At 41.6% G+C, this 16,971-nt stretch overlaps 2 protein-coding genes across 3 annotated transcripts in view; both read left to right on the top strand.

The window, feature by feature from the left end:
- Positions 1–302: 302 nt before the first annotated feature.
- Positions 303–16,960, top strand: UBE2J1 (ubiquitin conjugating enzyme E2 J1). The gene is made up of 8 exons (XM_035109405.3): positions 303–414; positions 6,372–6,445; positions 6,696–6,827; positions 8,410–8,494; positions 9,014–9,119; positions 9,697–9,826; positions 10,237–10,371; positions 13,015–16,960. The coding sequence occupies exons 1-8, from the start codon at positions 384–386 to the stop codon at positions 13,276–13,278; spliced, it is 957 nt and encodes a 318-aa protein (XP_034965296.1). The 5' UTR covers positions 303–383; the 3' UTR covers positions 13,279–16,960.
- LOC118082254 (gamma-aminobutyric acid receptor subunit rho-2) overlaps positions 16,115–16,971 on the top strand; it is a 28,588-nt gene continuing 27,731 nt past the window's right edge. Inside the window, exon 1 of one of the 2 annotated variants that reach the window (XM_088667202.1) lies at positions 16,115–16,332. In XM_088667202.1, coding sequence (XP_088523328.1) covers positions 16,145–16,332 — 188 coding nt within the window. In that variant the 5' untranslated portion in view covers positions 16,115–16,144. The remainder of the gene's footprint in view (positions 16,333–16,971) is intronic. The other variant, XM_035109399.3, reaches the window with a different exon arrangement.

The following is a 16,971-nucleotide window of genomic DNA, read 5'->3' as shown; positions in this document are numbered from 1 at the left end:
GCAGTGCGGGTCAAGAGGAGGTGCCGGAGACCTGAACGAAGCGACAGGGGCAAGCCGGGAGTGGCATCCTGAGGGCTGCCTGCCTGCCGCTGCCCCCTTTGGGAAGGCGAAGGAAAGGGGAGGCGGCTCCGTCGTCCTTCGAGTCGCCGCCGCCGCCACGTCAGGGGGAGTTTCCCGGCAGGCTGCGAAGAAACGAAGGGGGGGGGCTGCCTCCTCCTCCTCCTCCACACCTCCCGCCCCTTCCACGGTCTCGCCTCGCCGCCGGCGTTGCTGTTCTCCGCCCGGCCAAAGGAACAAGCCTTACGTGGCCCCGGCGGAGTCCGGGAAGGGACGGGCGAAGGAGGGCGGGAGAGGGAAGAGGCACCGCGGGCCTCGCCGCCGCCATGGAGACTCGCTACAACCTCAAAAGCCCCGGTGAGTTGTGGGGAAGGGACGGTGGGAGAATTGCGAGGGGCTTTTAAATTATTAAGGGGGGGGGTCCGAGACGGTCCTCTCGTGGCCTTCCCTGGGAGATGGCACTGCGGGGGTTGGGGGATCCACCATCACGCAAGCCCCTGGTTCGGATGCTCGGCTAGGCCAAGGCCACCGGCTCTCTCCCCGGCCTCCGTGTTGCCCCCTCCGTCCGCTGCCGCAAAGTGCCTGGCAGGAGGGGAGGAAAATCATTTTTCTTTATGTATTGTTATGGTTATGGCCCCTCAGTGGGTGCTGCTCTAGTGCTTCTTCGGCGATGCTTCAGCCCAAGGGAGACGTTTCTCTCGCCTCCTTCAGTTTCGATTCCCCAAGAGGGTGACGAGGAGACGGCTCGGAAAACAGAGGTTATTCGTGTCACTGGGGTGGAGGGAGGGTTGTTGTTGTTGTGGGGTTGTCTTTCAGTTGCTCAGAGTTAGGCCCGGGAGTGGGGATGGGGCATTCCTGCCCTAGTCCAGAGCTACCCACCCACAGCTCATCTCTTGTGGCTCCATAAGAATCTTCTGCATCTATTTTGGATCAAGCATATTTCCGGTTCTTTTGGCACACGTGTACCTAACACTCATCTCCATATAAACTTGCAGTGTGTGTGTGTGTGTGTGTGTGTGTGTGTGTGTTTTCTTGCCTGAAGGATGCTTGTTCTTAAATTATTTTTTTAATCGGGGGAAGGAGCAGGAAAAAAACTCCACACCATCATACTGTCAGTTCACATGACCAAATCGGTATGCAGGTTGAGTTGCTCTCTTTGTCTTATGGTAGATATACAGGAAGCTGTCTTATACTGAGTCAGAACACTGGTCCCATCTAGCTCAGCAGTATCTACACTGACTGGCAGCGGCAGCTGCTCTGCCAGATTTCAAACAGGGGCCTCTCCCATCCCTACCTAGGGATCTTAGGGATTGAACTAGGTACCTTCTCTATGCAAAGGAGATGCTAGTCTGTTTAGTTACAACCCTTATCTTAAAGTGATGAAAGGTGTTTAGCTGCATGCACAACACATTTATAGCACATTCTCTCCCTGCCCCCTCAAATCCTAGGAACTGTAGTTCATTAAGGGTGCTAAGAATGACAGCTCTCTGAGGTGTGTACACAGCCTCAGTTCACATGTAATTTTGCCAGCGCAGTGTTATGAAAAGCTGTTTGAGCAGAGACATGGTAAATGAACACCTGAAGAAACAATCACAAGATTACTTAAGTATGTGGCAACCACTGTAATCACAATTCATGTTGATAATGTGGAATTTGGTCAGACTCCAGCAGTGGTTGCCAGCCTTTTTGAGCTTGTGGACACATTTGCTGACTGGAGAAACTGTTATGGGCACCACACATGCACCACAACCATACACAAACATGTGCACTCATACTTTCCCCACTCCCACCCCATCCCACCCCCATGAGCAATTAGGCTTGAAAAAATGTTTTAGCTCCCCCTTCCTCTAAGTCTAATTGGGGGGAGGCAGTCTTCCTGGATGGAGAGTGCAGCTGGCAAGGCAAGAGTTAATTGTCCCTCCCCAGCTTCAAGATCATGCCCAGGCAATAACGACTAGACTTAAAAAAGGCATTCTGTTGACTATAATAGAAGATACATTTCCAGTGAAATTGCAACGGGGATGGGGGTTTAGCATGGGGGTTCATTCTTGTGGAGGGTTTATTATTCTTTCCCCAATTATAAAGACCCCCAATCAGAAAAATGAGGGGGATCCTGGACCTTGTAGGCACCAGCAAAGTCTTCTGCAGGTGCACCCATGAGTTCTGTGATGGTGACTCATGCTCTAGTGTATTACATAATGGATACATTGTGAATACTGAAGCTCTACACAATGGACACAACTAATTGCAACCTGGAAAGTGGCCATTTTGAAACTTTATTTATGTACTTCTAGTACAAGATCTAGTACATTTTGATTTGCTAAATATTACCTGGCCAACATGGAAGTGGGAAGATTTTTGAGTAGAAAACCATCCAAAGGGATATACAGCCACTTGTTCGTCTTTCTCTTAGATTGCAGCCTTTATGACTATATTTTGGTATAGAAAAAACTGCAAGGACAAACACATGTGACCAAACATCACATGCAGTTTGGCTAGTGGGCCTTTTGAGCTTGTGGTAGCTGAGGCGTTGGTTAGTATGAGCTGTCTTTGCTCTTCTCTGCCATAGGCTCATATGAAAAGCTGCTGCTCAGCATGTGCTGAGCTCAGATCTGATTAGCTTTTGTACTCAATCCCCACTGTGATTTTTAATACTATTTGTGCCTGCATGGAAATAGCTGATATAGACTGAGCTTAGCAGCTGCCAGATTTCACATGAACTTTTGAGCCAAGGTTGTGGTAGGTTCTTTCTAGTCTGACTGAAAGAAAAGATTATATGCTGCTACCATAGGCCTAGAAGATTGCTTCAAATGAACCCTCTGTTTGGATATCCTTTATGCACTCACTGCCTTCAGTGTATCCAGTACTTTATGAAGTATGTTGCAAGGAAGTCTGCAGTCACACAGTTCTGAAAAGTTCTCAGAACAACCACAATTTGTGGTAGCATGGAGGACCACAAAGCTTACTTAAATCATGATGCTTTCTGGGTGACAAATGAATGCATTGAGACGAACCTGAAAATGTAATGGCATTTTGTATCTGAAATGGGTTTTTAATGTTTTGTATACCAGAAGTAGGGAACCTTGACTGACTTAAGGTCATTACTTTCAGTGGGTCTACTCTGAATAAGACGTGATTGGATGCAACATTCTGGTGTCCGGAAGACAGTGGGTGTTGCTAGATGCAAGAGTGGGCAAAGCAAGGGATGTGATGCTTAACTTTGTACAATAGGCTGCATTCCATTCACAAAACAGTAAGAAATTTCTACTCATGCAACTCTCCTCATTCTTCATCCAGGCATGAGGCAGTATCACAGCTCACAGACACATGCCAGCCATGTGAAAGCTCTCAAGGAAAGTGCAGAGCAGTGGTGACTGTGGCCTGGGGAGAGTCCTGAGAACTGGACAGAGACAGGCACATCACTTTTCATACATACAGTATAGATGACTTTTTAAAGGACAGCTCAGTGAAAATATCTTCCTTGCCCCCGGCAATTAATTGGAATTGTTCTCTTCCCCTGTATACTCAATTCAGTCAAGGTAGGACAGAAGAATGAAAGAATGGAACATTTCAAGGGAGATGCAAGAATAGAGACAAAGAGTAGACATACTTTTTAAAAGCTGAATATAAATTTCATGTCTGCAAGTCATAAGAGTATTAGTCAAAGTCACTATTGAATAAATGTATTTCAGGATTATTTGCAGATTCATAGAAATGTGTTTATTTCATAACTGAAATACTGAAGTTACACTATACTTTGTTTCAGGCTTAAGATGATGATAAAGGAAGATATTGCAGACTTAATTAGATTAGAACTATATTAGGTTACACTGAAGCCTGCTGGGACAAAGAAGCAATAAATTATGGCAGCCACTTTGGAAATACAAAACTGCACTTAAATCTTGACTCACTAATCCCTTCAGAGTCAGAGATGAGAAGCAAAGAAAAATGTGTTTAATAAATAAAATAATAAGAAATTTGTTTCTATTTATACGTATAAACTGCATTAAACGTCTGATAGTTAAATGGCCCAATGCTTGCTTAAGATTTTTTTTCCCTCCACAAGAATGATAAAAGTATTCTTTACTGCGTATTTTTAAAATCATGATACTGTTTTGGCATTGCGGGCATGTCATTTGCTACAGGGGTCTAAAGGTAAAGGAACCCCTGACAGTTAAGTCAAGTCACGAACGACTCTGGGGTTGCGGCACTCATCTCGCTTTACTGGTCGAGGGAGCTGGCGTTTGCTCCACATACAGTTTTTCCAGGTCATGTCAGCAGCATGACTAAGTTGATTCTGGTGCAACGGAACCAGAACAGCGCAAGGAAACGCAGTTTACCTTCCCACTGGAGCAGTACATGTTGATCTACTTGCACTTTTTGGCATGCTTTTGAACTGCTAGGTTGGCAGGAGCTGGGACCGAGCAATGGGAGCTCACCCTATCACGGGAAGCCCAAGGCTCAGTGGTTTAGACCACAGCACCACCCGCATCTAGGGGTCTAGGGTACAGCTAAAACTGCAATCCATCCTGATAGGGTCCTTCTAATCAAATGCTTGCCAATGGTTGGAGATAAAAGTACTCCAATGAAATATAATAGAGACCACTACCAAAATTTGTTTTCAAAGGATTGTGCCTGAGTATATTTGTTTAATGTATAATTTTAGGTGGCCTGTTAAAATTTCACATTCTGTAACCTATAAAATGAAGGTGGGAGTGTTTGTAATCCAGTAGGTGGCAGCCTCCCCTCTGAGGTGAAGTGATGTTCTGATGTTAGCAGTCCAACTTACATAAATTGTGAAAGGCAAAACAGTTCATCAGTATTGCTTAGAAGCTCTTGCTCTTGTCTTGCAACTTCTTTTGCCCTTGCAAAGCCTGCTTCTTGGCCTTGCCATTTCAAAAATTATTATATTAGAAATGTTATGATATACACTTATTTTAGTAGTACAGTGGTACCTCAGGTTAAGAACTTAATTCGTTCTGGAGGTCTGTTCTTAAGCTGAAACTGTACTTAACCTGAGATACCACTTTAGCTAATGGGGCCTCCTGCTGCCGCTGTGCCGCCACCACGCGATTTCTGTTCTCATCCTGAAGCAAAGTTCTTAACCTGAGGTACTATTTCTGAGTTAGCAGAGTCTGTAACCCAAGGTACCACTGTAACTGAGTTTGGTGAATTGCATCCTAAATCAGTGGTGCATGTCTACATGAATATGTGTTTGAAACAGGGGCTTTAAATCAGAATCAAGATAAATCTAATGGATAATTATGGTTAAGATCCATACAACTTAGTTTGGTGTTCCACGCTTCAATCAGATTTTTTCCCCCCAGGCCTCTTATTGCAGCCCTTCATTCCCACCCCTTTCTCTGAAAAGCTGCTTCTGAAGGTCAGAGAGCCGTTTGGCATAACATTTGAACTCGGACTAAAGGAGATATCAACAATCCCTTTATGCATAGATCCTCTTTAAGCACATGGCTCTTTAGATCCCAGACAATTGCTTTGTTTTCTGTCACTCTGTACTGGATATGTAACCTACTTTGATTTTACAAATGTACTTGGAAGCACCTTTCTCCTTAAAAAAAAAAATCTTCCTTTGAGATACATACAAATATATTTACTGAAATAACAAACCTTCACATTTCTTTAGTTTTTCTCCTTTTTCAGATGGATGACTGGACTTCAAAACACCTATTTTGTCTTACTGCCTTTTAATTGATATAGTCTATAATTTCTTGCTATATTAAAACTTTGTGTCTTGTTTTGCTATTCCCTTTTCCACCCCAGCCATCCCAAAGCAGCTGAGGCAGTATTTTCCACCACCTTGGGACAAGCAAGAGGCACAGGTGGGCTTCCTCTCCCTTGGGCAGGAAGAAGCAGCCCATTCGTGCCCCCCTCCCCACCGGTCCCAAGGGAGCAGAGGTAGTTTCTGCCGCTGCCTAGAGACAGGCAAGGGGGACTGGTGAGGCTCAGCTGGGGGGCAGGAGTGCTTCTTTGAGCCTTCTCACCCCCAGCTGAGCAAGCCCTGTGTCCCGCTAGCATGCTCAAGCCAGAGAGACATGGGGCTTGTTGAAGCAGAGGGAAGAACAAGCTGTATTGTGTGTTGGCGATGCAGCTTGTTTCTCCCTCTGCAACAGTATGAGGGCAGACCATGATGGTGGTTTCACTCAGTGATATCGCTGGTGAAAGCACCACCTCTTCTGAGTCCCTCTGCCCCTAATGCTGGTCCTAAGCAATATATAGATATATCACCCAGGCCTATCGGCTATAAGTTTTTGATACTGAAATCACTTACTGTGTTTCTTTTTCTTTTCTTTCAGCTGTAAAACGTTTAATGAAAGAAGCTGCAGAACTGAAGGATCCAACAGACCATTATCATGCACAGCCCTTAGAGGTTAGCATGTGGCCATTCTGATAAATAAATTCACAACAGCAATGCTTACCTTGACCAGTCTCTCTTTCTCTCATTGTATTTGCAGTTATTGTGAAAAGCACGTTGACCTGGTTTGACTATAACACTAAGCGCAAACCATGGCTTAGCGTGAATATGTGAGGGCTCCCAGATCATGGCCTTTGTTCTCCCCCATCATGTCCTCCTGTTGCTATTATATTCAATATATTTCTGTATATTTGGTTGCTTGTAGGACAATCTTTTTGAGTGGCATTTCACTGTCAGAGGTCCTCCAGATTCAGATTTTGATGGTGGAGTTTATCATGGAAGAATAGTACTACCACCAGAGTATCCTATGAAACCACCAAGTATTATTCTCTTAACGGTAAGAATGTTTCTTAGCCATTCATAACAGCATAAGCATTTGGTTAGATCTACATCAGAAATTTGGTCACCTTAGACGATATACTGTATTTTAAAAAGGTATAAGCAAATATAGACCCCTGGTTTTTTGGCTTTTCTCTTTGTATCCATTTAGGCTAACTGGAATTTTACTTCTAGACTTTATGCAGGGAGTATTAGAAAGGTCCCAAGAAAAAGGAATTGTGTTCTGTTCTGAACTCCGTGAGGCATTTTGTTCAGGATGTTTTGAGAAATTGAATATTTTAAGTGATTTGGAGAAGGCTTGGCAACAGTAGAATATGCTCAGTACCATTCAGGATTTTTCTCATATTTGTTTTGAGAGTTTTAATAGTTACATTTTTTAAAAAAGATTTATGTCCACTAGTCTTCAAAACATCACTACTGTTTTTGTTCAGTTTACTGTATAACTTAACAAAATTACTAGTTACGAGTTTTCCACTATTCCTAATATTTGAAGCTGTTTTTCATTGCATGCACCAAGAATGCTACATACATCAAAACAAGAAGAATGATTTCCTTCCTTGTGTGAGGTTGGATGGATGTGTGCCTAATTGTGTTTAGTTGCTATGATTAATAACTGTAGGCTAGGACTGGATTACCTTGATATTTTGATCAGTAATTAAATCTGGAGGAGCCTATGTGACTGCAATCCTGTTGGTTATGCGGATTGTTTAGACAAACAGAGACACAACATGGACTGAAGATGAGATCTTGAGAGAATCTGCTGTATTCAAAGAAGAGCAAACTGTATCGGGGCCTGTTTTGGTTATCTATCTATCTATCTATCTATCTATCTATCTATCTATCTATCTATCATCTATCTCCCGCCTATCTGGCTGGGTTTCCCCAGACACTCTGGTGGCTTACAACATATATAAAAACACAACAAAAATCAAACATTAAAAAACAAAATATCCTATATGAGCAACAAACTAATAAATCAATAGAAAACAACAACAACCAGTTTACAACAACAACAACAACAACCAGTTTACAGTTATGCCCAAATTAAGATAACCACCAACTCCAACTAAACATTTAACTAACACCAACCTGACAAAAACAAAACAGAGGAACGAAAATTAGAACCATTTAAAACATTTTTGCCAGTTGCTGCAAACCAAGAGTTGTTCCTGCAATGTCCCAGTGGCCTCCCAGGAGCCTCTTTTAGCTGTTCAGGGTGAGTCTGGGCCCTGCCCCCATGCCAGGTGAAAATGGGCCTTGCAGCAGGGAGTGGTCTTCCTTCCAACACTCATGTTTGTGCCAGTTCCTTTTTTAGAGGTGGTTTGGGTAAACCTTTGACACTAGTTTCATCAATCTTTGAGAATACTCTGTTCTTTGAGCACAACTAAAACAATTCTGCTATAGCTGGGACTTCAAGTTTCTTTTCAGTAACGTTCAGTTACAGACTGTTGACTGTACAATTTTACGTTATTCCAAAGATACTGTACTCTTTTCAAGCTACTTGAATCATGACTTATGAAAATGTTTGATTTACATGGTATTATTTTTCTTTATCTTTCTTTCTTATGTCCCCATTTAAGGCCAATGGCAGGTTTGAAGTGGGAAAGAAAATTTGTTTAAGCATCTCAGGGCATCATCCTGAAACATGGCAACCATCATGGAGCAGTAAGTATCAGCTATTGTTGGCAGCAAAGGGCCTCAATACACAAGTAACAATGGTACCTTGGTTTAATAACAGTCCTGTTTACGAACGATACAGTTTACGAGCTCTGCAAAACCGGAAGTAGTGTCCTGGTTTGTGAACTTTTACTTCAGTCTAAGAACGGAATCCGAACGGTGGAAGGGCACTGGCGGCGGGAGGCCTCATTAGGGAAAGTGCATCTCGGTTTAAGAAAGGTTTCGGTTTAAGAACGGACTTAACGGAATGGATTAAGTTCGTAAACCGAGGTACCACTGTAGATCGCTGTGCTACATTCAACAACAGATCTTTCCTTTTAAATGTTTTGTGACATTCCTGCTTCTCTTCATTCATGTGTTGGACATTGGAGGCAGGATTTAATATAGTTTGCATTACCTTGGGCTTATTTTTTTTTAAATTACCTGTTATAACTTTGTACATTAAGTAGTTTTCTCCCCTCCCCTATTTAGTATTTAACCTGCACCCCTCTTCTTTTTTGATGACAGTAAGAACTGCACTGCTTGCTATTATTGGATTTATGCCAACGAAAGGGGAGGGAGCCATAGGGTCTCTAGACTATACCCCTGAGGAAAGAAGAGCACTTGCTAAGAAGTAAGGGTTTGCTTTTGTTTTTGTGACTAATTTTTTTAATGTTGAATCTTATTTCTGAATCTTATTCCTATGTTCCTCTTCAGTGCAGTTGGCTAGGTAAATCATATTATTTGCTCAGTCTATAATGCTCAGTATGTTACATTGCATTCATAAGCATATTTACTCAGCAGTTTGTCCCACTTTGCTCAGGATGGTCACCTTCATTTATTTTTTGCATTCTGTTCTTAGCTTAGAGGACAATCCTATGAATGCTTACACTGAACATCTGGATTTGCCTCTGAATAAACATGCAAAGGATCAGGTGTCAGCTATTCTTATTTTTGCATGTTCTTTATTAAATAAATACTTAAGAGCAAAACATTTAGTCACTTGTGTTTTGTTTTCTTACCACAAATACGTTATTGTCAAGAATGCACTGTGGAGCTAATAGATGGCAAAATTTAATAGCAATTATGCTGGTAGATCTATGGCGGCCGTTATAATTTCATACATATGTAGATTCATTAAGAATGCTGGATATTTTGATCACTGTTGGTGGTTCAATTAAATTAGTGTATAAACTTTTGTAACTTTTCAGATCTCAGGATTTCTATTGTGAAGGATGTGGATCACTTATGAAGGAAGCCCTCTTACCATTAACATCTGGAAGTGCTTCAAGCCAAGCTGACAAAGAGGCTAAGGAACTTGCCAGGCAAATTAGTTTCAAGGTTGTTTAACTATTTGCTGTCCCCCCCCCCAGTTAATTTGAATAGGACCATACCTAGAGTAGGTCATAGTTCACTTGGAAAGAATGGAGGCAGCAGTAGTTGATTGATTATGTGGTGGGTTGGCCATACTGCTGTATTTATGGCTTCACAGTTTCTTCAGTGGGTTTCAGAATTAATGGTTGTACTGTGCTTTGGCAACCAAATGATGTAAACATCGCAGCTGAGGTCCAGAATTTCAGGCATAAATTGAGAAGACACTTGCTCTGGAAATAACATTGCACATAATGCGTGTGCACTTGTTTAATAACAATTGAATAAATAATGCTAGAGAAGAGAGAAGAGGCATTATATAACATGACTGATTAGAGTTTTTAACTGATGTACCATTTGTGCTGTTTTGTCCTTTTAAGGCTGAAGTTAACTCATCTAGGAAATCTGTTGCTGAACCTGCAGACTTATCAGGATTTAACCACTTGCCCAGTTCACCTGAACACCAACAAGAAAGTACAACTCCAGTATTTCAGGACACCACCCCCAATGAAGTGGTAGGTGTTTCATAAACCTGAGAAAAGCAAATGAAGGCAAAGACTTGGAAAATCCAAATAATATTGATAGGATGTCACTTTAGAGCATTTTAAAAAGCATATTAGCATTCCAGTAAAACTACTATTGCTGAAGTCCTGTCACCTTCCTTTACTCATCTGTTGCCTTCTGTCACTGCAGCTCTATGCAGATTTACCTGAGAGTAAGTTCCTTTAAACTCAGTGAGGTTTATATCTTGATAGACATAAGTAGGCTTTTACTGTGTATGGTTTTTCAGAGCTGTTGGCCCATAGAAAATCCTTTTCATCAGTTATTTTAGTTCTGACCTTGCATACTATATTATTTTAACTTTCCTATCAAAATCCAATTTAAACATATTTGTAAGCTAAGGAGATATATATATATATATATATATATATAGAGAGAGAGAGAGAGAGAGAGAGAGAGAGAGAGAGAGAGAGAAAATATTCTGCCTTTTCGAATCTAAATGGTCCTTGTACAGAAGGTAATTTATTTGGAGCAGTGATATGGACTTGCCCCCAGAGCCACACTTGTTTTATCCCTAAGCCTGAGAGACTTATATAAACCAAAGCAAATAGAGGCCCTGCTCTTTAGTGATTTGCAGCTTTTATTCTATTAAATATGCTTATCATGTTCCCTTTTGTTTATAATCTCTCAAGTAAATTTGACTACATAAAGGGCAGTATTAATTCTGACCATTTTAAATAATTGTTTGCTTAATTATGACATATTAATATAGCCAAGAAGAGTGCTTATATAACCCATCCACTTTGGAAGTAACTGAGGCCTGGTATTGTGACAGGGCAGCTGCTTCTATGACTGCTGTGGATGCAATCTAAATTCACTGACAAATTGTAGACAAATCCCAGTTAAGCTCGTTCGTGTGTGTGTGTGTGTGTGTGTGTGTGTTTTAAAGGTTGATGGAGCTGCAGATTGGTTTTTAAAAATCCTGTCAAATCGCGTCAGACCATCTGTTGCTTGGTGATGAGTATTTTCCAGCTATTTAGAAATACAGGCATGCTAATATTATGCAGATTTCCCCAACAATTTTCCTTCCGTCTGTCAGATTCTTACAAAGTTATGTGATTTGATTCCCGCCCCCCTGCAAGTTTCATAGTTCTTGAGTGTATGGTTTGTCTTCTTAAGCATATCCATTTCACTCACCAGTAATACTGTATTTTGTGCTGAGAAGGGGGGAAAGTCAGTAATAGTTTGATTAACCTCACTTTAGATGACATTGTTTTCATCTAGCAGCTCACTAGTTTTACTCCATTTGTGGGGTTGGACTCCAACTCCCATCAGCCAGCATGTTCAGTGATCAAGAGATTATGGGTACAACAGGCTAGCCACTCTTGGTTTAAAACGACATTCCAGTTCATGCACAACCCTGAACCAGTGTGGTGTAGTGGTTAGAGGGTTGATCTAGGACAGTGATGGGCAACCTTTTGAGCTGGTGTGTCAAAATTCTCCAAAAGACCGAGCAAAACTCGGGTGGTGTGTCACTTCAAAAAAACCATAATTTAGAGATATTTATAGTTTAAATATCAATAATGACTAATTGTTTCCCCTTTTAAAAAAAGGAAAAGGGGGAGGGAAAAATTAGCAAAGTTTTTTAATAAAAAAATTTATTAAAAAAATTTAAAAGGGAAAAAAGTAAGGCAAAACCCAGAGGTCTTTCCCAGTGGGACTCTGGGCTCAGGCCTTCCTCCAACAGGTCTGCCACTGGGGAGGTGGGCTCGGGTTGGGTCTGTGCCTCCTCGTGGCCCTCTTCAGCCCACCTCTCCCCTCACTCGGCTATGCTTGCGCAGCGGCGGGGCAACAGGGAGGGGGTTTCAGCTTACTTGGGTGTCTCTTCTCTCTTCCCGGGATGGCAGCGAGGTAGCAGTGGTGGCAGCAGCGAGGTCGGGGTTCTTCTCCCTCCTCCATGGGCCCCCTCCTCTCCCTTGAGGTGAGGGCGATGGGGATGGCAACGGAGTGAGCGGACCCCTGTTCTCCTTTGCCTTGTTTTTCCTTATTTTCTCCCTCCTTTCTGTGGGGGGTGCTGGCAGTGGCAGTGGGGCCGGGGCTTCCTTTTTCCTCCTCTGGCCTCTGGAGTGCCTCGAGGCTGTCCATCAGGTTCACGGGGTGGGGGTAGGGTCCAGCAGCTCCCCGGTTGCTGCACTGGTGGCCTCCAGTGTCCGGGCAGTGGCGACGGCAGTTTTGGAGGCTCGGGAGCCCATCTGGCAGCTCCTGCAGCGCTGGTCACTTTCAGGAGCTCCGCGGCTCCATGCCAACCGCCATCTTGCCTCTCCGGAAGTCTACAAGGCCCCCAGAGATGCATTGCCTGCAGCACTCCACTACCGGCCGGAAGTGAGGTCGAAGATCTGTGCAGTAGCCGAGGATGAAACATCCTTCTCAGCATGCGGCTGTGTGTCACCGAAAATGGTTATGAGTGTCAGTTCTGACACACGTGTCATAGGTTTGCCATCACTGATCTAGGAACTGGGTGATCAGGGTTCAAATCCCCTTTCACCCAAGAGGCTCACTGGGCAGCCTCAGTAAAGTTGCCAAGCAATGCAGTTTTGAGCTGCATTTTGTTTCCATTCCATTCTATTCTATTAAAGCCAGAATCTTTATTTTTTTAGTCTGAAAATCAGACCAATTCAGCCACCTCAAGTCAAGAACAACATAACCAGCCTGCATCAAATAATACTTCTATGAGCCCTCGCCAGCGGCGTGCACAGCAGAGAAGGGTGCCGACTTCAACCAACTTCAATCAGGTTCAGCAGCCAAGGGTCAACACAAACCACATGGGCTCAAATGCGCTGATTCTCCTCCTTGTTTTAGCACTTGCAGCTCTTATATTTAGGCGTATATATCTAGCCAATGAGTATATATTTGAATTATGAGTTTTGGTCATTTTAAAAAACTGTGACTTGAATTCTTTATTAAAATGTTCTATGTTGGATATGTCATGAGGATTGTTTACATGAAATTACTTTTTGTATTTACTCACTTTACGTTTGAATTTAATGTACCATGAGGTACATTAATATCTGCAAGAAAAGCACACCTTGATATTGGTGTGAACATGACATGGGACTATTAATGATTAATACAAACTGAGCATATAACCCGAGAAATGATGTACAGGATATATATCTGCATTAGCAGGATATTTAAGGAATGAGAGGGCTGAATGCATCACTTGTGAACTTTGGTGGGTAATTTTAACTGATAGTCACATAAAATTGTGGTTTAATGCTATGTGGGAACATAAATAATTATTCTTTTGAAGAATGTCTATAAAAAATTGCCTGAGAAAGAACTTCTTAAATTGAAGTGCAGGTATACTTCAATAGTAAATATTAAAAACTGACCAGGGAGGGGAAGTTGTTGATATTTTGTAAGTACATTTATTTCCTACACAACAAATTCGGGGTGATCCCTTAAATTGTAGGGTTTTGAAAAAGGGGGGCTAGAACGTTGTTTGCTTTTCTTTTTAGTTCGAATTTTCCAGAAGTTAGGATAATCTTTTGTGAGGTTTGAATGTCATTTTCTAATATTCAATTGTGTATATTTTGCTTTTTTAAATTTGAAGATCCTGGAAATAGTTATAAATATGTAATATTTACCCAGAGCTTATTGACTGTGACTTATTCCAGAAATATATATAGTGCATTGAACTGATTGTTTCATGGGCACATCATTTAATGAAAAACTCATTAAAGCATTTTCAAAACCCGTAAGCAAAAACAAGATATTTTAATCTAGCATCATCTATGAAATCTACCTAGTGCCAAAAAAGACCCCTGAAATTTATAGAGTGAAGACTCAGTATGAGTGGAAGCTCATTTGTCCAATGGACTTTTCCAACCACTCCAACTCACCAAAAGCCACTCCTTTTGTAAGAAATCAATTTTAGCTGATTTGAGACATCTTCACACACAAACCCATACCATGCTGCTCTGGAAAATCTTTGACCTCCAGCAGTGACTTTTCAGGATGCAAAGGTGTTGCAGAAGGTAGGCAAGGGCAAGAAAATCCCCTTTCCAGGGTACTCTGCATCTTGCCTAGTGTAATTTGCATTTAAAAGTATCATTCTGGGCAGACTCCTGCCTGAGAAAATAAATCTTTGAATGTTTTTGCCCTTGACACAATATGCAACATTTTGTTGCCGGTCCTCAGTTGTCTAAACTAATAGTAAACTCAGTTCTCCAAGTGCTGCTCCTTGTGTAGCCAAAGGAATGAAGCAGCAACCTTGGGGCAGCCCCAGAATTTGCAGAAGTACAATATACTTTAGTAGGGAAAGCCATAGGAGTGGAATCCTTCCAAAAGCAGACCAGTGAGGATTAAAGATGCTCGTAAAGACAGACATAGGATGCTGGCTGACTGCTGTAGGAAGGGGGGAATGGAAAACGAGGGGAGGGGGAATACTGCAATATTTGGTTGTGAGTTCCACATGCTATAGCTTTAAAAAATTGCCCTTAGAATAATCAAGATCAAGTCTGGTCCCTGTAATACAGTATAACACATAATCTTGGCCTGAGATATGGAGATGCCACATCAATGTAGAAACTACACAACTATTAATATTAAAATCTCACGAAGCCAAATTATTTTCTTCCTTGAATTTGCTTATCACATAGAAATGCAAGTGGCGCTGCCTGGCTATGCAGTGATTCAAAACAACTGACTAAATAACATTTTATTTTGAAAACAAAGGATTGTTAAAGTTGACATTTAACTTCTCATTTTAATCTTTGAGGTCCTGAGAGCTGTTGTTGTAGCTAGGAGTCTGACCCCAGAAATCCCCATTTCAGAAGCTATCCCACTATAACAACCTTAGGGAAGCCACCACACTCTCCCAGCCTCAGTCAGCCATCTGCAATATGTTAATAAAAACTGGTCTACCTTATGGAGTTGCCCCAAGGATGACAGAGATAGTGAGTGTATAGAAAGTGTTTGAAAATTAAAGCTCAAAATGTACTGCATAAGCATTATTACCTGCATTCATTATGACTTTTCAGGATCAGAAGCCAACTATGAGTCCTCTAAAGACAAACAATTTAAGCCATTTCACTTATTTTGTTAACAATCTAGCATTTTCCTCCTGTTAAAGAAAATGGCACTTGATTTGTTCCTTATCAGTTTAAGGTACCTGTGTATACTGCTTTTCAAGCAAACCTCACACAGCAGTTTACAAAAGATTATTTACAAGCATTGATTAAAAATATGATAAAACTGAAAGACTATGATTTTGAAAAGCAGAGTGAACATACTCTATTTGCATGCTGGCAGCTCTTTTAGATGGCTAACAACTACAAGATCACAAACTTCAGTGCAGTAACACCAGGCTATGTTGGCTGCATCATAAGCATGTAAGCAGCTGCCTCTCATTGAAGAATGCTCTCTGTAAGGCACATAGTCTATCCAGCCTCCCTAATAAAAAAAACAGAGATGGTTTTGCACAGTCTGGCAGAAGGATTGTGCAATTCTGAGATTAGTGGCTAGAACAAAACTGGCAGATGGAGTTGCATTCTTTTTATCCAATGGCTTTCTGCAAAAGCACTCGTTTAGGACCCAGGGGAAATGTTGCCAGATAGGACTAACTTCTTCATGAGTAATGGCCAATCCCTGAGCAGCAAGGAAAGGAAGAGCTCTGAGTAGGAAGCCCTGGAAAGCAGGTTTAAAATATTAAAGCAGAAAAGCAGTTTTTCTTTCTAACAATGATCACTCTGATAAATGTGAGATGCTGGAGATGCAGCTGATTCAATGTTTAAACCAGCGGGTACTTACACGTCAGGCGGTTACGGGACTGAAGGACAGTGGAGCAGTGATTCCCACGGAATGCCTTATTTTGCAAAACTAATTTTGCTGATCTTTTGTTTGTTCTTCCTTGTGGAGAGCAGAAAGCACAGGAAAAGGAGATGGGCAGGACAAGTAGAGCTGCCGCAAATAAGGTAAGGAGTAGCTAAATTAACTGATCACTTCCTCAGCTTTCACTATATATTTTCACCAGGAAAATGTTCCATATGTGTAGTTCTGCTATATATTGCATGGTGTGCCTGAAAAGTGCATGCACTATAACTGCTGGTGTGTGAGAGAGGTAAAACTCTAGTCCCTCGAATAATACTAAATTGCATTACTGCTTTGAGAGCTATTATAATGATTCTTTTTCCAAGAATTTTAAAAGACAATGTGATTATGGAACAGATTCTCAGACATGAACACTAAATATTGAAATTGCACCCACTGCTCTGTTACTTCAAAACAACCCGTAGGACTGCTTTTTATCTTGACCAAAGCCTATTGTAGATCCAAAGGTATAAAATATAAGACATAAAATATACTTCTTTAAATATCTTGCCTGTATCAGTTTCAGGATGTGCTCCCTGAAATCATGCATCAGAGAGAAGAACTCTTAGTTCAGTAGTTCTTATTACTAAATAGATGTGCAGAGGATTACAGCTTTTCTGTTTTATTTGTTTGGTGTTTGGGATTGTTGTTTTGTTGGTTAAACATCTATTTTTCTTTATGTATAAATGCCTAATATGCATATATATAAATTCTACCATTTGTTGTTGCAAATCACTTGGTGA

The sequence above is a fragment of the Zootoca vivipara genome, chromosome 3 (assembly GCF_965207765.1).
Source record: "Zootoca vivipara chromosome 3, rZooViv2.hap1.1, whole genome shotgun sequence".
Lineage (NCBI taxonomy): Eukaryota > Metazoa > Chordata > Lepidosauria > Squamata > Lacertidae > Zootoca > Zootoca vivipara.
Note: the sequence above shows the minus strand (reverse complement) of the source record. Positions and strands in the feature narration are given on the sequence as shown.